Source organism: Miniopterus natalensis, chromosome 6 (genome assembly GCF_054644295.1).
Source record: "Miniopterus natalensis isolate mMinNat1 chromosome 6, mMinNat1.hap1, whole genome shotgun sequence".
Lineage (NCBI taxonomy): Eukaryota > Metazoa > Chordata > Mammalia > Chiroptera > Miniopteridae > Miniopterus > Miniopterus natalensis.
In genome coordinates this window covers 70,372,730-70,400,208 of record NC_142086.1, presented here as the reverse complement: position 1 = coordinate 70,400,208, position 27,479 = coordinate 70,372,730, and the positions used below count along the sequence as shown (strand labels likewise).

At 42.7% G+C, this 27,479-nt stretch overlaps 1 protein-coding gene across 1 annotated transcript; it reads right to left on the bottom strand.

Moving 5' to 3' along the window:
- Positions 1-863: 863 nt before the first annotated feature.
- SPTSSB (serine palmitoyltransferase small subunit B) lies at positions 864-27,479 on the bottom strand. The gene is made up of 3 exons (XM_016215720.2): positions 27,361-27,479; positions 17,795-17,893; positions 864-2,070 (listed from the first exon to the last, which is right to left on the bottom strand). Exon 3 carries the CDS (start codon positions 2,036-2,038, stop codon positions 1,808-1,810), a length of 231 nt encoding a protein of 76 aa, XP_016071206.1. The 5' UTR covers positions 2,039-2,070; positions 17,795-17,893; positions 27,361-27,479; the 3' UTR covers positions 864-1,807.

Sequence of the window (27,479 nt, the reverse complement as noted above, 5' to 3'; positions counted from 1 at the left end):
AGCAATGGTGAGCAGAGTACCCGAGTAAGCAGCAAAGTGGGAGCTGGGACCTGGGCGTGTTGTTTCTCTGATCTCAGCTGTCTTCTCGTATATTCCTCTTACCCCTTTTATTTGATGGGTTCTGCTTTCTAACATGTTCGTGACTCCCATTCCATCAACTTTCATTTGCTCACACTGTCCTCCCAGGGGCTTTCGTGTGGCAAATGTTTCCGGGCCCAGTGTGGTCCTGACCTGGATCTGCTTCCTTGCTTTGTCACGAGTAGCTAAAGGACCTTGAACAAGAAATGTACCTTTTCCAAGTTCCAGGCTCCTTACCTGTAACTGGGAGACCTTAACACCTACTTCAACATGCAAAACGTGTCCACCACGGAGAAGACCCTTGATAAATGTTACCTTCACCCTACCATTTTAAGATCAGCTGCCACGCTGGATTAGTAAGAAATACAGTCTTGGGGAGAAATATGGATGTAAACACCTAGGTAGTGCAATACGAAGAAAAAGCAAACCTGGAAGCAGATATTTTATTTATAAAATTAAATCTAATTTTAGTTTGCAAAAATCAACAAATACATGTTTAGATCTGGTTTTTCGTCAAATCACGTGTTTGTTTTTGTTTTTTAACAAACATGCAAGTTAATTTGGCATGCCGAACATCTTTCTCTCTAGCTCTTTTTGGAATTTTTTTTTTTCTTTGTAACACAGACAAGGGTGCAAATCTTGTTCAAAAACTATTTTCATCTTTACCCTCCAGTATTAGTAGCATTAATATTTCTTGAGAGGAAAGAAGAACTGCAATGCTGGATCTTTGGCATTCACATTTGATTAAGTAGTACAATTAAAAACTTGTAATCATTTTTAAAATGCTTTGAAAGAAATTTCATAAATCTCGTTTTTGCTCTGCAAAGGAGCATTTAACTGGAGCTGACGAGTTCCTGCTGGTAGAATATTACTTCCAGCCTATTTGTTAGCTTTTCTTCCTGTAGCCCAATACATGCTCCCCCCTCCACTGAGCGAAAGCACAGAAAAAAAGCAATTTCTTTTTTCCAACCCCACCCCCCAGCATCATGCAAGGCAAGACAACATCACAAGTCACAAAGTCTGAATTTACTTCGATTATATTTTGTTTCTTATACTTAAAATTATTTTGTATTATAATACTTACTGGGTTATCTAAAATCAACATTGTTGATTTTAAATTGCTATAAAGCCAGACTTTTAGAGGCATTTGAAACAATTCAGGAACCGTGTCTGAAAGGAGATAATTGCCTCCAGCCTATTCTTCTGCACTTGAAGTAAAAGAATTTTAGGTGTCAGTAGTTTAGTAAAAAACAATACTTTAGGGGGCGCATATAATTTATTCACATCTTTATATTGTAAACAAGGATATGACACTTTTGACAGGAGCCTATGAACAAATTTGAAAAAATATATCCTTTAGTACAGAATCGGTATCAAGGGAGCATTTGAAACATGATTCTAGTAGGTTTCTTATGAGCCTACTTTCCAGAAAAATTTTATATGAAATTTTCTGATTAAAAACAAACAAACTAAAGTCATAGATTTAAGTTGAGAAAATACGGTATGTGAGGTAAGGTCATTGTATTATCTACAGTCTGATGCACAATGTAACGTGTACAAAAGAACCTAAAGAGACATCGATCTCAGATTTCAGGCAGGACCTAAGAGTGCATAGAGAAGTGAGAGCCTTTCGGGTCAGAGAGCGGGCGAAGACACGCTGCTCCCCTGAAACAAGGAGCCGGAAGCCACACATGCTTAGGCGATGCCAATTCACAGGGCGCAGGCAAGCTCAGTTAGGGAGTGTACTGGGATAGCCGCACATTTTGGAGAAAAACTCCCAGGCCAGCCGGATGTGGATTGGGATAAAAACGTAGGCAGTGTACACCACCATGGCAAAAATGGTCAGCAAGATGGTGTTGAACATGGATCGCTCCCAGGGCTCCAGGACGGCGCAGCAGCTAATGATTTGGTATTGATAGTAGAGCCAGGAGAAATAGTCCTTCACACGCCTGAAATCCATGGTTGGCCCCGTCAAGCTGCAGAAAGTCCGTCCTGGTAAAGAAGGCAACAGATCAGAAGAAAACTAAAATAAGAAAACACAGAATCTGCTAAGGTTTGCATGATGTTAGCATGTTAAACCCTTTCAGAGAATGTCAACAGTCATTGATTGGGTTAATATGACTATTTCTTGAAGTATGATACACAGTGTATCATAGGAATTAATAATATTGCCACTAATAATAATTAATACTAGACAGCAACAATATTATTAATAGTAACATTCATCTAAAAATGATAATTCCTAGTAATAGCTCTAGTGATAATAATATCTAAAAATTGAGGCTGGCCCGGCCGGGCGTGGCTCAGCGGTTGAGCGTCGACCTAGGATCCAGGCGATCGGGGTTCGATTCCTGGTCAGGGCACATGCCCGGGTTGCGGGCTCGATCCCCCGTTGGGGGTGTGCAGGAGGCAGCTATCAATGATGTTTCTATCTCTCTCTCTCCCTCTCCTTTCCTCTCTCTGAAATCAATAAAAAAATATTAAAGAAAAAATTGAGGCTAACCATATTTTCTTTAGCCACATATACAGAGTGAGATAAACATGAGTTTTTTTATTTCCTACAACATACATTCTGAAAGGAGGTGTGAAGAATTGTGTGCGGAAGAGTTAATACAGCAAGTCCAACTTTAGAAGGGCAAGTTGGGCCCTTGGCTGGCGCCTGGGATCTTGCGTTCTAGAATGTTCTCTCCGTTCTCTAATGGATAAAGACGATTCGCTATGCCTGGACTGCGCAAACACTTTCATTAATGGTGAACACCCGCTTTATTCTGGGAGTCGGAAATTCTGCTAATTGCCAGGCAGAGGTTGGCCACATAACCAGTCCCAATAAAACCTTGGTGCAGGGTGTCTGATGGGCGCCCTGGGCTGAAACATTGCTCCGGTATCACTTTTTGCTGGTAGAGAAAGGAGCATTCTCCTGTGTGTTCTCTCATTGGAGGGAGAGAGCATAGGAAGCCTGAAAATAGATTTCTTCAGACTTCACCTGTATCTCTCTTCCTTGCTGATCCTGTTGGACATCCTTTCACCGTATAAACCGTAGCTGTGAGTAAAATATATGTTGAGTCCCGTGAGTTTTTCTAGTGAGTCACTGAACATGTACATGGTCTTGGGGGCCTCCCGAGCAAATGGGGAGCACAGAGTGTACCTTTGGGTAGTCATTCTTTTTGGATAAAGAACTTATGAAAGCCATATGAAAATGTTTTTGACCCTCAGATAGGACAGTTATAATCACACGTAAATCTTCCTAGAAAGAAGAGCATCTATCATGTCTTACCATGGCCCCTGGGAGATTTTTCAGACTTTCATAGACATTATATGTGCCTGTGGGGATGCAGGCTGAGCTTTGCACCTGTTTTGCTTACTCCTCAGGATAATGGTATCACTTCATCTAAGTCCATTTTGATAACTTTTACTATTCAAATCACAGTGAAATTTTTTTGGAAGATCATTTCCACCTTCTGACCCGAAACTGTCTTTTTTCTTTGATTGTCCTTTGAGTAAAGCAAGATGTTTTTGCTCCATAAGACTGTGGACTTCTCAGGCTTTGCGGTGACCCTCATGATCCTAATGCCTGGCACAGGGATGGTAATCAGTAAATACTTGCTGAATGAATGAGTAGAGGAATGAATGTCAAGTCACCAACTTAAAAAAACAATGATAGATCTCTCAGAATCCCAACTTCAATAGGATATGGTTTCTGTTGTTGACTTTCAATAGCTTGGCTTTGATCAGTAACATTTCTGATAAGGATAATTTCCACAAAAATTTAAAATGGAAAGTCTTGGTGTTACCAGGTCATAATTATCTATCATAATGGCCAGGATAATTCAAATAAGCACATAGAAGAGCTGAGATCTAGTGAGGGAGGTTGGGAGTATGAGAAAACTGAAGAGGAGGGGACGGTCAGAATGAGGCCAAACACTACAGGGCTCAGTGGATAGGCTAAGGATTTGGTTTCTATCCTATGAGTGAGGGGGCTCCAGAGGGTTTTCTTTTCTTTTTCTGTTGTTATAAATATGTTTTTACTGATGTTTAGAGAGAGAGGAAGGGAGAGGGATAGAGAGAGAAACACAGATAAGAGTGACATCATCTATCAGCGGCCTTCTGCACGCCCCTGACTGGGGATTGAGCTGCAACCTGGGCATGTGTCCCGACTGGAAATCAACTGGTCACCTCTTTGTTCCTAGGTCGACGCTCAACCACTGAGCAACACCAGCTGGGCTCCAGGGGCTTTTAACAGGGGAATGCTGAGAGGGTGAGGCTGTAAGCTCCTATGGACACCTTGCCTTCCCTGTACGCCAAAGCCAAGTTGAAATGATTCTGAATAACAGTCATCTCAGAAAAATCTATGCCTCTGCTCTATTATGGATTCTCATTCAGAATCAACCATGAACTGAAAATCTGTTTAAATCGTCTTAATACTCTCTTCAATTTCATAAATGAGATAAATTACTAATTTAGAAATATTATTGACTTTTTCTCTATACAGTTAAGCTTTTAAAAATGCACGAATTAATTGCCTGGCCACTGCTTTCTCTTCTAAAATTGAATTTCTTGCTTGAACGTCCCTGATGGACAGCTTGATTGCAGTCCTGTGAGAGACCCTGAGACAGAGGCACTCAGCTGAGTGGTGCCCAGACTCCTGAGCCATAGAAACATTTATTATGCCAAAGGGGGATACCTTGTAAGACCTTGGTCACAAACAGCTAGCAATTTAAAGAATTAAGATTAAAAAAAAAGTTTTTCTGGCCAGTTTCTACAGTCCCCTGCATCATTTTCCAGCCCTCAGTAGCGAACTCTGACATGTGAAAAGTGCTTTGTATTGTCACATCTCATGGAATCTAAGAGTCAGTCAATAAAAAGCATTGATTTCTCCTTTTCTTTGATTTTTTTCCCCCTTATTGATAAAAAGCAATTTTAAAGTGTTTATTCATTGTTTCTTATTATGAAAGGAGAGAAGAGAGAAAGTTGGTTATTATTGGTGAACCATCTGCTGCAACCTACTGTTAGAATATGCACTATATTTAGGTTCTACATTTGCTTAAGTCAGTGATTCTCAACCTTTTTCATCTCATGGCACACAGAAACTAATTGCTAAAATTCTGTGGCACACCAAAAAGCATTTTTGCCAATCTGACAAAAAACCAACAACCTTACACATGTATAATTTGGATTCATTCACACTGGGCAGCTATTGCTGTATTGGCCGTTGTCATTTTTTTAATTTGACAATCTAAGGGAAAATAGGTAAGTGCCCCTGACTAAATAGTCAGGCACTGCATGCTTTAAAAATTCTTGTGGCACACTGGATGAAAATTGTTGGCTTACATAATATATTTCTACTGCTTTTTGAGTATATTTCTTAATTCCTATGGGACTATATAAAAGATTTAAAAACCCCCACAAAAAACCCACATACCGCTTTAGACAATTTAAGATGAGTAATGTGGGTAAGAGAACTTATCAATTCATTAAACAAATCCATTCTGAGTACTTCTGTGTGGCTGCTTCTGACTAGTAATGGCTTCAGAAAGAGTCTCTCTCAGTGCAGACAGGAGATGCTCTTCTAGGCAGTGGCAAACTGGACCATAAAAATATAGGGGAGGGAAAATAATTTTTCTTGTACCTTTCTAAGTTTTTCTGGCTGGTCTAATAATTAAATTGACATGAGACAGATTAACAGGAGAAAATAACAAATAACAAAATATATTATGTATGTACATACGAGGGTTCCACAGAGCATGGGACCTGAGGACAAATCGGGCCTTGGCGGGTTACATGCCCTTCTGGACTATGGAGAGAGAGGCAGGGGTCTGGGACTTCAAAGGGAAAGTAGGCAGTTCACAAGTAGATGATAAAGGGCAAACATTTGGTAAACAAATTATTGAAGGGCCACCAGAAACAATGGGACACATAGGGGAGTCTCCCATACAAACTTTGCTGGTTCCCTATTTGCCACACTTAATTTATATTATGTGAAGGGGACAGCTCCCTTTCTTTAAGATTTTTCTGAGTTCCTTTAAGCAGGTAAGGGGGAGGGTCAAAGGTCCTTTTTGAGACTTTGGCTTTTTAAAAATAAATACCTTAAAATAATATTAAAGGCATATTCTGAGGTGACAAACTCTGCTTCCCCCCACAACAAATGTGCAGTTAACGAGGGGCCTAGAATGAGCGCTAAATGGGGGAAAATGCTAAGAAGAAAGTGAGGAAAAAAGGCTGAATTTGGAGAAATAAGATGATGAGATGCCACAAAATTAACCATCCATAGTTAACCTAGACATAGATGACAGCAAACATCTTAGTCTTAATTTTTCACAACGAAATGTGAAATTAATTTGCCCACTTCCTGAACAACTGACTGCTGTATCCCAGCAAAGCTAAACAAAGGACTGAAAGTGTTTATTCAAGCACACCATGGATCTGCTTGTTTTTAATTATGTGTTCTTTAACAGATGATTCTCTGTAGATGGAAAAGAGAGAGTAGTTTGTTTTATTTGTTTCTTTTTAAATTTTCCTCTAAACTTGATGATTTAAAAACAACTTTTAGGTGTTTGAGGCAGTGCATTCAAAGGTGGTGCTTTCTCAGCGGCGGTGGTGCGCCTCCAGGGGCGGCCTGGATGATATAAGTAACAGCTAAAGCTGTGTGATGACATCCTCGAGGGCGCAGCGGCTGAGCTCCCTGTAGGAGGTGGAAAATGGGGCCGAGGTCTGCACGGCTACCTGGAGGAGTGATCGTGAAGCCCGAGGAAAGGCTTTCTCTGAGCCATGGTTTTAAAAACAGGATAAAGATAATAGTCCCCTTTTTCAGGAGACCCAGTGTAGTACCACATTCCAAGATGCTCAATGGATTTGGTGTATCAAAGTTTCTCTAGTAATACAAACAGAACAATTTTCATAGGATTATTTGTAGTTTAGAAAGTGCTTTTATTGTATTTGTATAACGCGGGATGTGGGTTTGGGAATAAAGTTAGACATTGGTTCAAGTCCTGACTCCTTCCACTTCCTGGCTCTGTGGCTTTGGCCTGGTTACTTAATTGTTCTGGGCCTCAATTTTCTCACCTGTGAAATGGAGATAATAATGCCTACCATTTAGGGTTGCTTTGAAGATTAGCAGAAATGCAAGCAAAGCATCAATTTAAGGAATTTGCATATGGAGGAAGCACATGGGTAGAAAGAGAGAATCTAACTGGAGAAAACCTTTCCTCCTTCCTTTCCTTCCCTTTATTTATCAAAAGTAATTATGAACAGACTGGTAATTGCACTAGGAACTGGAGACTGGTGACTATGAATCATCTGAGCATATTCCATTAATGTACATTTTAGACAATATTTCCCACATATGTTAGGTGGCTAAAGTGGAATCCTGGGATGTTAGTGGCTGGATGGACTAGAGATCCCCTAAGCCAAATCACTCATTTTTTTAAAAAGGAACTGAGCCTATGGGGCTAACATTAAAAATTGGTTGACATTCATCAAATTGGTTTTTCAAACCAAACTAAACTAAAGCGACTGGACCAGGTGGAATATATCCTATTTTTGTGAATTGACACTGGATGGAAGAAACAGAAATTCCAACGGAGGTTTTCTGTGGTGTAGGAGGACTCAGAGTTGAGCAGGGACAGTGGGACCAGGTGTGCAGGCTATCTGGAAGCCCTCAGCCCCACCCTCTCCCAGTTCCCCCCACTCGCTCTCCCCTTACTCAAGACTCTTTCCTGGAATCCCACAGCTCAGGTTCTCCTCTAGCTGAAGGAAGGTCTGAGGCTTATTTATTGCAAATATTACTGGGAACTGGCAAAGCCAAGGTTCTTGTCAGGAATGCTCATCTTGGATAAAAGACCCAAAGCAGAGTTTTGCCAGATTGAGGGGAGGAAGAAGGTGAAGGATTATGACTTTGGGGAGCCAGAGGGAGAGACTGAATCCTAAAGGGCGGCCTGCGACTGGATGGGGACAGGAAGACAGTGGAAGGTAGCAGGGGCTTGGAAGTCCACTAAGAGGCTAGCTCACAACTGACTGGAGAGTAAGAGGCTTTTTAAAAAATTTCTGAATGTCACTGTTCTTTTAGCAGCAACAGGCAGTGACTTTTTCTCTCACTAGATTTGTGTACAGTGGGGAAGGAGATAAACTTTCCTCTCCTTTCCCAGAATGAGAGGGAGAAGGCCTGGGACTTATGGCCCACATTGCTCAGGGGGAGGACTTTGTTCTGGCCTGAATGGGGAGGAAAGTTAAAATAAACAGAGCAATAAAAAACCCCACATGTTCATGTGAACCCATGTGTGAGTCACGAAATGAGAGCAGTGTAAGGGGAACACGCAGGGAAGTCACACAAGTGGAGTCTGGGCTTGCTCGGGAAGTTGCTTGTTGTTTTTGGCCCGCGGGAACAGGAGCAGTAGCAGGCTAGGCGGCTGCGGTGAGGAACCGCGGCTCTGGTGGGTGGCATTCACCTGGGGGGTGCTTCAGAAGGCTTCATCCTACAGCCCTCTTCTGCCTAGAAAAAAGCACTCCACATTGTTGGATTTCCTCAGTAAGGGATTTCCCTTTCTAAATACTAGCTAAAAAGGATTTTTTAAAAAATCGAACACATTTTGGTTTAAATTTACTTCTGAAATGTCAGAATCTGGGGCTGAAAAGTCAGAAAGACCAACAATTGGTTGGGGGTTAACGTCTTCCCGACTTAGTCTGGAATTCTACGCCAACCACTCAGCTTTTCTTGTGCTTCCTACTTGGAACCTCAAGATCTGAGAAGCGGAAAAAGTGTCCTATTCTTGCAGAGAGAGATGCCACATCTAAAAAGGGACCATGTACTCAGAAGTAGGTAGCGTTCTTTGGAAAGAACTCAACATGACTTACGGAAGCCCAAACCTTCCTTTCATTAAATTATTTACTTTAAAAAGGAGCAGAGTGATTTCCTTCTCAAGGCCACAGTATGGAAAGAGGGATTTAAAAAGAGTAAATTTACACTGGGGAAGACTGATCGGCACCCCCCTCAGCCAGCTGATCAAGGCCCACACCACCGGCGGTGACTCGTGTGGATAGCACGTTTCCATGGTATCATGCCTTGGCAATGGCACTTCCTCCCAGTAACCCACCACCGCAGTCTAATCATGAGAATATCAGGCAAATTCCAACAAAGGAGCATCCTATAAAACACCTAACTAGTCTCCTTGAAACACTCAAGGTCATCAGAAGCAGGCCAAGTGTGAAAAACTGTCACAGCCCAAAGGAGCCCAGGGAAACATAACCAAATGGAATGTGTTATCCTGAATGGAGTCCTGGAACTGAAAAATGACAGCAGGTACAAACTAGGGAAATCTGAGTAAAGTATTGGCCTTAGTTAATGATACTGTCTCAAGATTGCTTCATTCAGTGTAACACGTGTTATATTAATGTAAGACGCTACTACAGTTAGAAAGAATCCCAATTGTGAGCTAACACATCAATTTCTTTTTTTTTAATTCACCCAAGAATATATATTTTTTTTTTTTAGGGAGAGGAAGCGGGGGAGAGAGAGAGATGTGAGGGAGAAACATTGATCGGTGCCTCCCACACACATCCCGACCAGGGATCGAACCCACAGCCTAAGCATGTGCCCTGACTGGGAATCAAACCCGCACCCGTTTGGTGTACAGGACAATGCTCCGACCACCCGAGCCGCCCTGCCAGGGCCACGGCACTTTCTTCATCTACCGGTTGCAAGCAGTAGTTGGAAAAACCTTACTTTCAGGCTTAACTCCAGCGCCGCGCTGTGCGGTGTCTGCCCTGCCCGGCCCTGCCCCGTGTGGCACCGCCGTCACCCGCGGCTCGCGGCTGCCGTGTCGGGCAGCAAGGACACGGGCATTTCCGTCCCCGCAGGACGCCCTACTGGGCGGCGCCCGGACCCTCCTCCTAGTGAGGGAGCCCCCGCTGGCCTCCTTCCCACTCACGGCCTTGGCCTCCTTCCACTCGCGGCCTTGGCCTCCTTCCACTCGCGGCCTTGGCCTCCTTCCCACTCGCGGCCTTGGCCTTCCCACTCGCGGCCTTCCACGCCGCTGCTGGACACAGGTTCCCTCTCCCCCGAAACCCTCCAGCGGCTCTCCCTGTCCTGTGAAATCACGCGTTCATCTAGGGCCCTTCACGGCCTGATCTCTCTACCTCTCCCGCATCACTCCTGGACTCTCCTGCTCAGTGCCATTCGCTCTTCAGCTTCATTCTTTTTCCTTTTGTAGAAATATTTTTGTTCTTTCTGTTGTAGAAAAAATCCTTAAATGCTTTCAAGACCCAGCTCCTATATTTTCCCTTCTGGAAACATTCTCAGGAGAACACCATTCCCAAGGAAAATATATTGCTTTTTTTAATGTGTCACCACTGCAGCAACATTTCAGAACTTACATTGTATTACAATCGTGCACTGTTTCTCCTCCAGCCCACGAGGCCTTTGAGTATTGGGAACATGCCACAGTGGCCTCTGTGTGGCGCCTGGGGCGTGTGGTGCTTACATGCTGGCTGTGGGCTGCGGGCCGGCCGGCTGAGTTCAAGGCTGTTGAGGGCAGGGACCGCACTTGGGCTTATTTAGTGTTTCCACAGTGCAGTGTGAGGCACATGAAGGGTGCTTGTGAATTCTCTTTGTCTGCTTTTAGGCAATTAGTTTTCGATTTTCTGCAAACCCACTACAATCTGTCTTTGGTAGGATGAAAGGGACCTAGCACTAAAATCTTTTTTTAAACGTAACAAAATGCTGTTTTACCCTTTCACACTGTTAAAAGTTGATGGACTCTGTGGGGAAAGAATAACAATTGTGAAGTGATGTTAAATTCCATTAAAATGGTTTTTACAAGTGCTTACTCTGTGTGGGTGATAATTTAAGATTGGCGGGTAGAAAAGTGGTTCTAAGGGAAAGGAATCCCAGGCCGGGAACTTCTGGAGACCTGAATTCTCTTGCAGCGTTTACTTTTCTTTTCTTTTCCTTACTTTTATCTTCTCTTTACTCTTTTCTCTTTATTTCTCTTCATTCATTCATTCTACTTCATGTCCTTGGGCAAATTCCAAAATCTTTCTGTGTCCCCGCTTTTCTGTGTAAAATGAAGATCATTCATAATTGCCTCTAAAGTCTCTCAGTGGCGGGGTAAGAAGTGTAGGGAAAGGTTTTGCACTCTTTAGAAGTAATAGTAATAGTAGTGTTTATGGTTGTTCCTTGTGAGCCGGTACAACTTTATTTGCAAAACTACTAAATTATAAAGTCAAAAAGTCTTTGTGGAATGTTCTATAATGGTTACTTCAATAATGGAGTGCTTTGTATTTTTTATAGGAAAAATCCCTTAGCCCTTATTTATGTTTGCTAATTGAATTGCCTAATACAGTAAAACACAAACAAGCAAAACCCAATGCATGTATATAGACATGACCACAAACCACGACTTGAAAGGCACTGCAGTCTCTGAACAGGTTTTCCAATGTGCCTTGGTCAGGGCCACCATATACCACTGTGTGGGCTGCACAATCTCATGTGGTGGTTCCTGTCCTGGGGACAAGCTGCTCGTTTAGTGTGGATCAGCTCATATGATTAATGCAAAACCTCGTATTGCATCGATGTAAGAATCAGGCCCAGGGTTAGTTAATTGGCTTCACAGTTTCCAGATATCTTGCTCTAAGTTTTCTGAGGGTGACTACAATATTTTCTGTGCCCCACAGAAAGTTCCATCCTTGCTTAACATGCTCCTGGGGATTTTCTTTCCATCTCAGAATACTCTCCAGTCATCCTTTGGTAAGCAATTCCTCATGCTGATACCAGGGTGAATATTAGAAGTCAGACCAGAAGTGATGGATTCGGAGTCCAAATCTTTAGAGGGTGCTAAGAAAACCAACTTAAAAGTTTGTAGTGAAGCAAAGTCAGAGAAGAAAATCGAACAACTATAGGGCAGTTAAGGAACTTCCTTCACCCATTCATGAAATATTTGGACAATTCTACAGACTCCTCAGAGAGGAAAAACCAAACAATTATAAATCGAAGCATGTTACTACTTTTAGGCAACTAAGTTACTCTTAAGTTTAACAACCTTATACATAGAAGTGAGTTACTGAAATAATGTACTAAAAAAAAAAAGTCTCAGCAACAATTTGTCCAAGTTGTTGTTGGTACAGTGGTGGTTTGAGTTATATACAAGAGCAGGGTGTTTTTGTGGCTATCTGAACCCCTTACTGCCTCTCATTTTTATTAACACTAACAAAAGCAGAATAGGAAACATGTATTTCCAGTCCAACTATCAGCTGGAGGCCATTGGGCAGTAGGGCATGTGTTGAGTAATTGTATATTCAAAGCTGTACTCATTGCTTGGCATTTTCTGACAGACTCCAGAGGGATTTATGAATAAAGGACTTCTGTCATCTGGGAAAGAAAATTTGGATTTGACTTTAACAGAAATTGCACAGAAATTTAAGAACTACTAAGTTCAGATTAGATCAATCTCACTGTTGTGTGGCTGTCAAAGAGAAGACCAAGTACATTAATGTCGAGTAGATGTTCTGAATAGGAAGAGATTTGTAACGGGGGTGGTGGTGCTATATCTTGTCTTGCTCCTAGTGCCCTTTCATTTACTCCTATAGAAACAGGGCAGTTGCCCCTGTTTATTTCTGCCAATATTGCAGGAGAGAGCGGGGCTTTTGGGCCAAGTGTTTAACTCGAATGCCATTTCTTAGAATGAACCTCTTTATTACTATTCTATTGAAAAAAAAAAAAGAGAAAGAGAAAGGGAAAAGAAATCCTGTTAGTCAATAAAGAAAGAGGAAAGAGTATAGCTTCTGAGTGTTTTTTTCCTCCTGAAGATACTTTGCCCAAGGGCTACCAAGTTGTTTTTAGAAGTAAAAAATAAACACAGCTGCAACACTATCAGTGGCCTTCAAGTCATTAAAAATCATTTTTAAAAAGTCATTAAATGTATACACAGGTTAAAGTGGCATCATTGACAGTAGCCAAAAAGTGGAAGCCACTCAAATGCCCAGCAGCAGCTGGATGGATGAACAAGCAGGAGTACAGACATACAGCCGGATATTACTCATCCTTAGAGGGCGAGGAGATCCTGACACAGGTTACGACATGGCAGAGCCGTGAGGATACTATGTGCAGTGAAATAACTCAGTGGCAAAACAGATACACGCTGTATGATTTCACTTACACAAGACATTTGAGTAGCCAGACTCATGGGAGCGGAGTAGAAGGAGGCTACCCAGGGCTGGGAGACGCAGGGTAGGGAGTTGCTGTTTCATGGGTACAGAGTTTCAGTTTTGCAAGATGAAAGCATTGTGGTTGCTCAACAGTGTGAGTATGCTAACCACTCCTGAGCTGAACATTTAAGAATGGTTAAGGATACTTAACTGTTATTTTATACGTATTTTACCAGAATTTTTTATTTTTTTAAATTAAAAAAAAATTTTAAAAAAAATATATCTTTATTGATTTCAGAGAGAGGGAGGGAGGGAGAGATAGAAACATCAATGATGAGAGTCATTGATCGGCTGCCTCCTGCACGCCCCCCACTGGGGATCGAGCCCGAAACCCAGGCATGTGCCTGATGGGAAATCGAACCCCGATCGCCTGGATCCTAGGTCGATGCTCAACTGCTGAGCCACGCTCGGCCGGGCAACCAGAATTTTTTAAAAGTCAGTGAATAACTAAAAGTTGTGAAAGACTGAAACTGAAAAATACACTCAGAAATGGTCTGAGTAATATTGTTTAGAAGTCATCGAGAGTCTTCATTTGTAATGGGCATTACTAGTCCAGCAGTTTCGTAGCTGTACCATCCAAAGCTGAGTAAACAGCTCCAAAGATCTCCAAACAATAATGGTGAGTTCCCAATCGGGGTTCCCTCCTTCCTGGGAAAACTGGGAGCTGCCAAACTACCAAAAAAAACCTTCTGAGAGGAGGGTTGACGTGTTTAGGTTTATTCTTGGCATCAGTGAAAATCTAGTAGCTTAATTTCCTGCAGCTCTTGTGGAAAGCATAAATTCTATGATTTGCTTTTCTATTTTTGACAAGAGTGTGCAATAAGGGGCTCCTGAGGCCTCAGTACCCACTGCACTTAAGAGGAAGTAAGAGTGGGAAAAGTGGCGAGACCGCTGGGCCGAACTCCTTTTGTGTCGTTACCAACCCCTCTCCTGAAAACTGTGCTCCGTGGGGGTCGTCACAGCCCTGCCCCCCCCCAGCTCCTGGCCATCAAACCCACAGCTTGGTGAGGGAACTATTGCTTCCTGGGTGTTTCTAAGGACTCGGTTTGCTTGGCAGCTGGAAGCCAGACCATGAAAAATTAAGCTTTTATATCATCCCTACCTATGGCCACTCTATTTGACAGACGGGTGGGGTGGGGCGACCAAGGTGACCTCCTGCAGCACTGACAGGTCAAAAGTGTACCTGCTGAGCCCATTGCCAGGGCCCTGCCAAGGGAACCTGGCCCCGTAGGCAGCTGGTCAACCAGAACTCTTCCAATAGGATTTTCTTACACTAATTTTCCGTTTTCTTCGTAGCTTTTTTGGTAACCGAGTAAATGAGCTCCTAAACGTTTTGCTTGTTCGCTTTCCTGCTGTCTGTCTGCCTTCCCCTCCCCTTCCTTCCCTCACTTTCCTGGCGTCGTCTCTGTTTCTCAGTCCAGTCTGAGAGCCTCTAGCCGTGAGCGGGTGGTTTTCCTGGTTTGGTGACAAGCAGCGTTGCTCTTTCAAGGGCGTGACTTTTGGGACAATAGTAACGTAGCCTGTTGCTTTCTCACGGCCCCAGAAGACCTGCTTCTGTACCTTAGTTTCCACTGATTTTAGGAAAGTGAGTGGGGAGCTGGGCTTGCTCTGAGGGTCCCACTGCTCTGCCGCCCCCAGACCGAGGCCATCGCCCCCCTCGGTTGGTTGGGGGGGCAGGCCAGCCAGGCTCTGGAGGGACCGGGAGTGGGGTGGCAGGTGGGGAGGGAGGAGGGAGGAGAGCAGGGGGAGGCTGGAGTTCATACAGTTATGGCAAAACTTGCTTTTTAGGCAATCAAACGGTGTACTCTAATTACATTTTGTAATCTTGTGCCTAGAAGTGAGCTGCTTAACCGGTGAGCTGCACAGAAAGGGAAGAGCTGACTGACAGGTTAGCCCCGTGCATTTCTCAGTCCCCCAAGAAGACCAGAGTGGCCCTGTTGCTTCCTGGTGGTTTTGCCCCCCCATTCCCCCACGGCAGGGCTTGGGGTGCACTTGCAGCGAAAGGGGAGAAGGGCTGCACTCCAAGTGCGTTCCTTTAAGTGGGTAACAACTCTTTGTTTCCTAGAAAGTCCTGATTCTCAAGTGAACGTGGGGAAGGCTCATGACCACTGGGCATATTAAGGAAAATATTTTCAACCCACAGATTTTGTAGCCAATAGAACTACAGGCCTAAACTGGGTGAGATGCAATGTTCTTCTCCCTCTTTGAATGAGGGTGGGCTTGTCTGTCAAGAATACCAGAGGGAATATCCCAAGACATAAAAATATGGGGATGAAGATATTGTGGTAGGTTGAATGGTGGCCCTCCACCCCAAGACACGTCTGCATCTGGAGCCTGCGAATGTGATCTTACTGTATCTGGGGAAAGGGTCTTTGTGGATGTAATTAAGTTACAGATCTCAGCAAGAGGTCATCCTGCATTACTCAGGTCAGTCCAAAATCCAATGACAACTGTTCTCAGAAGACAGACACAGAGGAATGGGCTATGCAGACACAGAGGCAGAGTTGGGAGTTATGTAGCCATGAGCCAAGGAACCCCAGAGCCACCAGAAGCAGAAGCAGCCAAGGGAGATTCCCCCCCTGGAGCCTTTGGAGGGAGTGCAGGCCTGCTGGCATCTTACTTTCAGACTTCTAGCCTCCAGAACTATGAGAGAATACATTTCTCATTTCCAGCCACCAACGAGGTGGTACTTTGTTACAGCAGCCCTAGGAAACTAATTCAGATCTCTTCCTTAAAAATACTAGAATCTTATAACGTAGGACACTTCAGGGAACAGAAACAGTATTTTTTAAGTACCACTGTGGCAGGTGCTTAGCTTAAATGATTCCCATTTTTTAAATTAATTCTATTTATTGAAATACCATTGGTTAATAACATTATAAAAATTTCAGGTATACAACATTATAATTTCATGTCTGTACACTCTATTGCATGCTCACCAGCAAAAGTTTAGTTTCCATCTGTCACCAGGTATTTGAACCCCTTTGCCTAATTCTCCCCCTGGTTAACACATAGGGAGCTGGGTGAGAATCCCGGCAAGAGGCAGCCTGGAGAGTAGTTAACAAGCTCTGGCTCCGGATTCTGTCTGGGTTTGACCCTGGCTAAGTTCTTAACAGTTTGGACTCAATTTCCTCAACTGGAAAATCGAAATGATAATAGAACGTCATGTGATTTCTGGGAAGATTGAAAAGTGTAAAGTATTTAGAAGAATGCATAGGAAGGGCGAAATGAATGCTAAGTGTTGTGATTACCACACGCTATGCTAATGCACTATTGCTCAGGCCACGAGTGCCAGGCACAGAATAAAGGACAGCGAGATCATTTCTGAGGCAGAACATGTGAACTTTACCAGTTATTAAATTATAAGTCATTTTTAGAGAGATTACTCTTCAAAACGTTTATTCAGCTCTGGCATGGCTGTCATAAAGGAGATAAAATATAAATGACCTCATTTCATGGATTAGGAAACTGAGGCTCATTAAGTTTTCATACCTTACTTATTGTCAAAGCCAAGGAGGAAACAACACTGGGATTCTGTCCTGGGTCCCCTCGCCCCAGAATGGTCTGTCACCCCCTAGAGCAGTGCTGTCCAAACGCTGTGTGTTCAACAAGTATTTTTTGAATTAGTAAAATCAAGCCTTGTTATCAGTAACTTTAAAGTAATATTGGAGCTGCCAAAACTATTTTGAAATGAAGAAATTGTTGCCAACTATTTCAGAACCATAAATCTCTTATAGCAAAAGGGAAGGATTAAGAAACAATCATTCAGAAGATAAATCTATTTCTTTTGGTCCACACCCACTACTCTTTTGGCTATAGATTTAATAAAAGTGGGTAGGCAGCTAGCAGTGATCTAGTTTTGGGGGTTTCTTTTCCCACTTAAAAGTAAAAGAAACAAAGAAAATGAATTCCTATTACAAACACTGACCATCTTCACTTTTATTGTTAACATTTTTGAAAGAAAATGTTTTCATTTTATTATATTTCTCTCTTAATTGGTCCCATCTGGTTAACTAATAACTTATTAAAACATTACTCCTCTCTGGCATCAAACACCTTCCAGAATAAGGTGCTGCTCCATTTAAATAAAAGATGAAGGATGCCGAAACAGAAGCAGCCTTGAACCAACAGAGCCATAAATAAGATAGTAGCTGGTGCTATGCAAGCCTGACGCTGCCACTTGTACTGGAATCGGCCAGAGCTTCTTACCCTGGAGGCCAAAACTTGGGGGGTGGGGGACATCTGTGACCTCCTTGCAATGTTTGCATATTTTGCATACACAGTTTTCTGCATGGACTTCAAAGGAGCCTGAATAATGCCTGTAAGCTAAGAACCCATGTTTCAAGGCCTCATGACTAAACCCAATTGCCGCATTTTACTCCTTTGTGTCTCTTAAATGCCATTACAGTATCATTATATAATATGTGTTCGTTAGTTTCTTAAGTGAGAACCAGAAGCTTCGTCTTGTTGAAGATGTTATCTTGTAATCAAAAGAGTCAGATGTGTAGCAGTGAGATTTTACCTGCCTGGGAGGGTCCAGGTTTGAACAGGGAGGGTCCTTGTCCTTGCTCCTCTGCAGAATGATCTTGGGTTACTTCTCTCTGCGTTGCTGTTTCTTCATCTGTGAAACAAACATTTGAATCAACCCAAAGATGCCTTCAAATTTTAAAACATTTCTGTTCCTTGTAAAAGTTTATTAAACCTCTTAGATGGGTGTTCTCCCGCAAAATGTTACAATGTATTATATAACAGGGCATGGCAACAGAGCTTTATTTTAAAAATTATTTTTAGAGAAGGGTTACATTTTGAGGACATGCCATTGGCTAGTGACTTCCCAGTGCACTCTAAGGACTATAAGGCGCCTCATTACCATCCAGGGCAAGGCTGAGGAGGCGCCCCAGGTGAGACAGAGAGATAGGCTAAGTGTCCCCCATCTTGCTTCTATCAGAGCAAACTGCTTTTAATCGGTTTCATATACTGGGTTTCTGGATAATATTTCGTTTGTAGAAAATGTTTCTTGTTTTTAATTAGTCTCTGTTGGTACCCTTGGGGGGGGGGATAGGTTAAAAATAGGTTACATATTTATTTAATCATTATATTTGAAAATCTGTCTTTGAAAAAGCACTGGAAACAGTAAGAAACCCTAAAGCTTGTTTTTTTCTTTCTTTTCTCTGTCCTTACCCAAGGACATGCTTAGAGAGAGGAAGAGGGAGAGAAGAAGGGAAAAAAGAGAGAGGGGGGGAGACACATCGATGTGAGAGAGAAACCCGCCACCCAGGTATGTGCCCTGACCGGGAAGGTAACTGGCAGCCTTTTGGTGCACAGGACGGTGCTCAACCCACTGAGGCAGCCCAGCTGGAAGGCTCATTTCCTATTTTGCCGTTTATTAGCTGTGTCACATCAGGCAATTCCTTCTGATAGTCCTTCTGAGTCTTTGCCCTCACATGTAGAATGATGATAGGAGTGCTGTAAGAATTAAATGAAATAACTTTTTTAGGTGTTTTATAGTTGGTGAAGCCTCGTAAAATGGTGAGTAGGTCTTTCGTGGTGAGCCCAAGGGCTCCGTATTTTGTTCTGGCCATCGTAGCATTTTTGCCCACCTGAATTAAGTCATAGAAAGTATGAGTGATCACATTTGCAGATGAACCCATGTTATGGGGTGCAGTTATAAAACACTGAGCATATTACAGAGTGACTAGGGGTGAAACATTGGGGGGAATGTAAAGTCTTGTTCTTTAGTTCACAAAGTCAATCGCCCAAGGGTAATAAGGGGGGAAATGTGGCCTATGAGCAGTTTAAGTAAAAAAGACTTAAGGAATTTTACTTGACTTCAAGTTCATTATGAGCCAATAGTGTTGTGATATGGTTGGCAGGTAAATAAGTGATCCAATTGTCTTAGCCCCTTTGGGTTGTTATAACAAAATACCACAGACCGAGTAGCTTATAAACCACAGAAATTTCTCACATTTCTGGAGACTAGGCAGCCCAAGGTCAAATTGCCAGCAGAGCTGCATTCTGGCGAAGGCCTCTTCCTGGCTCATAGCCAGCACCTCCTCGCTGTGTCCTCATATGGTGGAAGGGGCAAGGGGTGTCTCTGGAGCCTCTTTCTGAGAAATCTAATCCTATTTATGAAGGCTCCAGCCTCAGGACCTAAGCACTTCCCATCACCTTTGGGAGTGAGGATTCAACATATGAATTTTAGGGGGATAACAGCAGACCATAGCACCAATATTCTTATATGTTTATAGAAGTACTGTGAGAAAAGGGGGCCACAGCCCTTGGCTTTGTCGCTCTAGCAAGTTGAGCACGTCCCTAGGAAGCTAAATGGAGAAAGTCTGGAAGGTTTCCAACGGGAGACGTTGAGAGAAGATTTGGGGGGAGGAAGGTGTCATGGAGGTCTTAAGAGATCTGAAAGGTTTTAAATGGTATTGCAGCTGTCACGGAGGGGAAGGCTTGGAATTGTTTTATTGTTTTCAGAGGTGAATCTCAGGAAAAACTTGAAACAGTAAGAGCTACCTAAAAAGGAAGAGATTGCTTGGTTGAAGTAGTGAGAATTCCATCAGGGAAACTGTTCATGCAGATACTGGTCAACACCTTCTGGGGGATGCTTTTATCAGAATTATTACTTGTTCCTCTTATTGTCTCATGTTGACCGAGCATAAATGAAACAGGAGGCTTTAGTAGAAAAAAATGATATTTATTCAAGGGTCTTAGAGTTCGCCAACTCTATACACAGCTCGGTAAAACCTAGAACTGTTCCGAAGAAAAAGAAAAGCTAAGAGTTCTTATCGTAAAAGTCACATCCTTGCGAATAATCAGTCTTGCATTCTTGGCCCTTGTATTGGTCCAGGACAGTTACCAGCCAAATGTCAGGTAGTCCGGATGGGTGCCAGTCTGGATGACAGATGCCAGCTGGTCTGGAGGCTGGGTGCCAGGTGGTCTGGTCAAGTAAACATTATTTCTTAAATCCTTCAGGGCCTGTTAAAGGGTTATCTTATAGCATTTATACGTGTATATTTCAGCCACAGCTGGACGGTTCAAAGGCTTAAGGTCCCAGGCTAGTTACAGCAAGAGCAGAATTGTTTTTCAAGCCTCAGCCTACTTGATTTTAACGATTTAGCAGCTGGACCATAGTGACTCCACTTTGCATCTTCACTCTGTCCCTCACTACGTGCATTTTATCTTCTTTCCTTTTAAGAGATCCCTTTCAGGCGACTCTAACTGGACCCTTCAGAGACGTTTGATGCAAGCGGATAAAATAGCGACTCCCATTGTTCTGGAAGAAAGAATTCCTCCCAAAGGTCATGGGGTCCCCTATCGCCTGTTTTGTGTTTGCATCAGTGCTTGTTTCCTGCTAGATGGAGGAAACCTGTGGAACAACATTTTTGTCCTGTTTTGTAAACTGAATTTCCTGCCCATCAAAACCAGAACTAGGCCAACGTGATTGATTTTTTTCCTTCGTTTAAAGTTTTGGGCAATGAAACATCCTATGAAAAATGTAAGGACCAAATTGTCCCTGTGGATTAAAGTATCTGCAGCCTCAAGGAATGAAAAGAGTTGGTAATTGAAGCATTAGGGTTATATATTCCTTCTTTGCCTATTTTTTCCTATCAATAAAGTGACAATAAGCTAATTTTACTTAAAAATTATTTTACAATGGATGAATAAAAGATAAAATACATGGTATTTCCCCCACGGCTGGGGAAGAGGCCAAGCGGATTCTCCCCGAAAGAAGTAGAAGGAGCATCCCGAAGGTGCCAGCAGCTGCACGTGAGGGAGTCGCAGATAATTCTGACTCAAAGCCCTACGCAGAAAGAGGATGGTTAGGTTTGCAAAAGAAACAAAGATAATATAACACTGGGGTTAGGTAAGACTCCACTTCAATTTTTTTTCACGGTTCTGTCTTCCTCCTGCATCAGTGAACTGTTACGGGCGCTCACTGGGCGTGGGCTCTGTGGGGCAGGCCGAGCGCTGGGGACCCAGGTGAGCTGCTGCTCTGACGCCCGCGCCTGCGGGGGGGGGGGGGGGGGGGGGGGGGGGGGGGGGGGGGGCGGGGGCTGAGGCATTTTATTGCCCCGGGAAAGCTGCTCCAGATGTGCCATCTTGAACTTTTTCTCCTTTTTTTCTTTCCTAGTCTTTAATTTTATTGTTCAAAATCCTACATGTATTTCTTTCCAAACTTTCTTTTTAATCTTTTCAGAGATCTTGAGCTCAAAGTGATAACTTTGGCTTGACATTCCTCATTGACATCCTTTGATCTTATAATAGAGCTGAAAGGACAGCAGCAAAGTGTCACCCAGGAAACTGCTCCTCTACATTGGCAATAATAGCAGGTATTTATGGAGCAACTCCCAGAACTTTGCTAACCACCTTATATGTATTACCTTACGCAGTTCACTCAGCACTATAGTGGAGGCACTACTTCTATACCCATTTTACAAATGAGGAAACTGAGGCATTGGGAAATTTATAAACTGACCCAAAGTCTCACAGCTAATGGAGAACACACACTCTTAACTACCCTGCTAGACTGCTCTGATCATAATCTGGCAAATCATCCATCCATCCATCCATCCATCTACCCATCCATCCACCATCCATCCATCCACCATCCATCCATCCATCCATCCATCCATCCATCCATCCTCCATCCAACCTCCATCCATCCACCCATCCACCCATCCACCCATCCACCCATCATCCATCCGTCCGTCCGTCCATCCATCCATCCATCCATCCATCCATCCATCCATCCATCCATCCATCCATCCATCCATCCATCCAATCAAAGAGTCAACAAGCATGTACTAGGAAATAAACCATGAATGAGACTGACCTGGTCACTCTCCTGGCTATGTTCTGGAGAGGAGGAGAGGCAGTTATGCAAATACCTGCACAAAGTGCGGGAAAATGCTATCACTTGTCGCTTGCTTCTGACAGGGAAGTGCAGTGTGCTGGGGCGCCGGAGGAGGCCCTAACCCAGTCCTGAGGGGGTGTTGAGAGGCAGATCTGGCTACTCTGCAGCCAGAGGCAAATGATGGAACCTCTAGAAGGAAAGATCTTTGAAACAAGGTCCTCCTCTGTGTTGTTCCCCCAGGGCCTGGCACATAGTAGATGCTCAATTAAAATCTGTTGAATAAATGAAAATTCTAATGCTCCATAATAAGTCCACTTTTACAGGGAGTCTTCTAACTAATTTCTAATGATCAAACATTCTTAAACGCTTCTCCTCTAAGCCTGAAATAAATGTTTCCGTTTGATTTAAGAAATCAAGTCGGTGCTCCCTTTTAAGCCACTTTCTAAAAGCCCTATTGCAAGAAAGCTGCCACACCCAGTATATTCTCCTAGAACTGTGTGTCCTCAAGTATCTTTTGAAACAGGTGCTCTGACTAGAGATTCTGGGACAGTCTGGGAAAGTGGAGACTCCGGTTGCTTTTTCCCCTCTTTTCCCCCCAGCTCATCTGTGGAATCCCATGCTCTATTCTGTAGCGATGAAAGATTTGTTCTTTCTTCACCTTCCCAGGATTGCTTCGAAGTTTTTCTTCCCCTCAACCTCTTCCCTACCTTTTCACTCTTCAAATGGTGTTAATTTTGGGAAAGTGGTTCTTAATTATTTACCACACAATCTGGTGACTACAAGACTCCAGGGCAAAGCAGGAGAGAAAGGCCAACAGAAAGCTGAAGCCCAGGCTAATGATTTCCTTCGACAAGAAATTCTCTTATCATAAGGTGGTGTTTTATTTAGGTTGCAGACCTTAGCTGTAGAGCAGGCATTACATCTGTGTCTTCCTTGTGTCAGCCTGGAACATGTTGTGGCTCATGTAATATTTTCTTTAGTGAAAACAGCAGTAAATCTGAGGTAGCATAATAATGCCGAGGGGAAGGACAAGCCAAAGCTCCTAAAGAGAGAAGTTAACTTGGAGCTGGTAATCCTGATGGCCTATCCCAGAGTCGCAGTGGCAGGTTTGTACATGATCTTTAAGATATTTTAAAAAATATGTTTTTATTGGTTTCAGAGAGAGGATTGGAGAGGGAGAGGGAGAGGGAGAGAGAGACAAACACCGATGAGAGAGAAACATCCATTGGCTGACTCCTGCACGCCCCATGCTGGGGATGGAGCCTTAACCCCAGCATGTGCCCTGCCCGGGAACTGCCCCAGCGACCTCCTGGTGCATGGCACTATGCTCAACCAACTGAGCCACCTGGCTGGGCTTAAAAAGTCACGTTAATTATAAAATTTTACTTCCTAGCCTGATGACACAGTTTAACATTGTACCTCTTTCCCTGCTTAATTTTTCTCCAGAGCCTTATCTCCTTCTCATAGGCTATATACTTCACTTAGTATTATTGTATTTTATTATTTAAATGTCTGACATCCCCTCTAGAACTTAAGCTTCCTCAAGGGCAAGAATTTTTGCTTGTTTTGTGTATTTATCCAGGGCCTAGATTTGTCCTAGTACTGGTAGATGCACAATAAATATCTGTTGAATAAATGAATTATTAATCCTGATCAAAGCAATATTAATAAATAATAACTATGATCAAGTTTTTCCTACATGTATTTAATTTTTAGATAACAGTTGGACATTCACAAAGAAGTTGATGGTAAAACCCCACCAGAACCTATTTCCATCAGCCTGGGAAAGATCAGCCTGTGCTGGTGGGAATGGAAAACCTTGAGGTTTCCATGCAGACAGACTTACATGAATCCCTAAAGCTAAGGGTATGGTTTGGCTCAGGATGCTTGTAACTGTCCCTGGCAACAAGTTCAGGTGCTGCTTATGGCCCCCATGAAATTCAGAGTCACTAAATTTATATTCCTATTTATGGACAAAGCATTATCACCCCACTCCAAAATTCTTGGTACAGGATCAGGCAGTTTATTGGGACTCAAAACATAAAAGATGAGTAGAGGAGTGTAGTAATTATTTGAGTTTCTCTTCTACTTGGCATTGTTATAATCATAGGACATGCTTCCCAGCAACGACATGTCCTTCTGCTCGGAGGACCATAGTGGCTGCTCCAGTTCTTCCTTTTTCCCAAGATTCCTACTGCAAGGGCCAATCTAGGGGAAATGAAATCAGGCTAATCTGAGTGTCAGGTAACCTCCCTCTCCCATCCAGGGTGGCCTCTCTCAACAACTGCCCTGAAAGACTGATAAAGGACTAGACTTATCTAGAAGCAGGAAGAACAACTGGCCTCGCTGCGCATGGACTAATATTATGAGTGGGTGAGTCCAAAAAGATAGGACACTGTAAGCAAATTCTCTATAGGACTACATGAATGCATGTGGTATTCCTAAACAGAAGCAAGCTTGGGCAGGTGTGTCAGCAAATGCAAATCGTATAGCTGTGTAACACCTGTGCCGCACTTAATTATCTAATATATTCATTGTGACCCCTGGGGAAAAGCCTCATGTAAACTGCTGGTCTAGTGGTAAATGGGAAGTCATGCACTTCAAGTTCTAAACCCATCTGTTGTTTTTAATACCTTAGATGATTTATGAAAAACATTTTATTGGGATGTAATTTATATACCATACAATTCACCCATTTAAAGTACACAGTTCAATGGTTTTTAGTATACTAAAAACCATCACCGGTCACTTTTAGATGACTTTCATCACTCCAAAAAGACAGCTTGCATTCTTTAGCGGTCACTCCCCATTCTTCCCCACCTCCACCCCCCATTCCAGCCATATGCAAACATGAGTTTACTTTCTGTCTCTGGGGGTTTGTCTATTGTGGATATATTATATAACTGGAGTCATACAATATGTGGTCTTCTTTCACTTAGCATAATCTTCATTGTTCATCCTTGATGTAGCACAGATGCGTACATCATTCCTTTTTACTGTTGAATAATGCTCCGTTGTTCCATTCCATATCACATTTCATCTATCCATTCATCAGTCAGTGGACACTTGGGTGTTTTCAGGTTTTGGCTATCCTGAGTAAGGCTGCTGTGAACATTTGTGTACAAGTTCTTACATAGACCTAGGTTTTCAGTTCTCTTGGATGTATACTTAGGGGTGAAATGGCTGGGTTATGTGGTGCCATTTTGTGGAACTACCAAACTATTCTCCACAGCAACTCAACACTTTATATTCCTACCACCCATATATGATGGTTCCAGTTTCTCCACCTCCTCTCCAACAACTGTCATATGCTTTTTGATTATAGCCATTTGGTCGGTGTGAAGTGGTATCTTGTGGTTTTGATCTTCATTTCCCTAAAACGTAATGATAGCAGGCACATTTTCATGTGTCGACTGAACATCTGTACGTCTTCTGTGAAGACATTCTATTTCTAGAGGGATGTCTAAAATCCCTTGCCCATTTGTAGACAGGTTGTTGGTCTTTTAGCGGTTGAGTCTGTCTTCTTTTGCCTTAAGAAGGAAGGATGGTTGGAGGAAGACAGCCTCAGACCTCTCACCCGGTCTTGACTAAAACGGAGCTTCTGCAACACAAAGCTGGGGTGGATGAGGTGCTGGTGGCCTGCTTTTCTTAGAAATATTCGATAGCCCTAGGTTGAGACTGAGGTTGAGAAGGAGCCCTGTGTTCTTGGCTGCACCTACCTGGAGCGGAGCACTATCATACCCCCCTGGAGGGGGACAGGGAAGTGGGCTATGGCTCAACTGCCACAAACTCTTGCTGTTCTTACTGAAATTTAGTAGACCGTGTTGAATAAATTTTCTTCATTTGTTGCATTTTCTCAGGACAATCTCTAGAGGCTATGTTGTTGTTTATAATTTTCACCAGTTCTTGTTGTATTGCTAAAGAGTGGGTTTATGGAGCGCCTCAAACCACCGTTCTGGAGGTTGAGTCCCATTTGAATAATTTTTAATGAAGATTTTATGCTGCTACAGTAGGTACAGAATTAGGAAGGACAGTTTTTACAAAAGTATTTGCAAATTTACAAGCAGGTTAAGAAAACTGAAGTTTAGGGCTGATTGACTTTCAGCTTCACATCCAAACTCCAGACTGCCGACGCATTTGGTTTGACAGACCATTTAATTTATTGTTATTAAATAGTTGTATAGAAATATTTGAATAATGAGGGTGACTGCATTTCATATGAAAGTTTGTTGTTGCTCTAGTAACTTATATATAAAGCCATCACAACTATCGAAATGGCATTCAAAATGATGCCTATTTAAAAAAGTATAGGAATAATTCTGATGTGAAAATCAAGTTATTAAGACCTCATTAGTTTTATACAAGTTTTATACTCTAAAAATTTCACAAGCAAAAATGACCGTGTATTTCTTCGTTTTTGTTTCATTCAAAAGAACTACCATGCCACAAAGTCTTTTGAAAAACAACTTTCCCAACTTTCCTGGTACATTTATTTGTCGTTAGAGGGCAAAGGTTTACATTTAACATTTCTTCAAATTCTGTACTTGATCATGGGCTGAGCTTATATGTTAATTGCCAACCAGTTGAACTTCATGTCAGTTGAAACGGACCAAGGATCTCTGTTCATATCTAAAACCCTTCAGCATCCATTCCCACACCCCCCATGGCAAAGTTAACTATACTTCTTGGGTTTAGAAGTCTGGTTACTTATAAATGATCACGTCAGCATTTTTGAGAAAATACATACTACTTAATAATTATGAGGAAATGTTAAAATGTGTTTCTTGGAAATTCATCACTCTTGGAGCAGTTGGCTTGTGTGTATTATTGTCTGAAGTAGCTTATGGGCAAAAAGTATCGTAGAAGAGCATGAAACTAGATAAAGAGGAATATTTAAGAATGAAACAAAGTACCTCCCAATGATATCTCCCAGAATAGTTACTACTGAACTACACAAGGATAAGTAATGAAAGTAATTTACAAAGTAATTTTCTCTTCTTTTGGCTTGGAAAGTTTCAATAATAAAGTTTGGTTTCTGTTGAGTGGATCATCATAGTTTCTAACATAGTTAAAGGCAGATGGAAAAACCCACTGAATTCTTAAAATTTTAACGCAGTTAAGTCATAAACTGATACATTGCATGAAAGCTCGGTATTGTCTTTCCCCTGCAAAGGCGGACATTCAATCCTGCCAAAGCTGCGCGTGGAGCAGACGTTTTGGAAGATGCTTACCTCCCGGTGGGCGTCTCTGCGGCTCCGGTGCGCGGGCGCCTCTGCAGACGCGCCTCGGAGCGCCCCGAGTTGGGTGTCCGCCCCGCTGGCTGCTCTGTGGCCAAAACTCCGACTCTGCC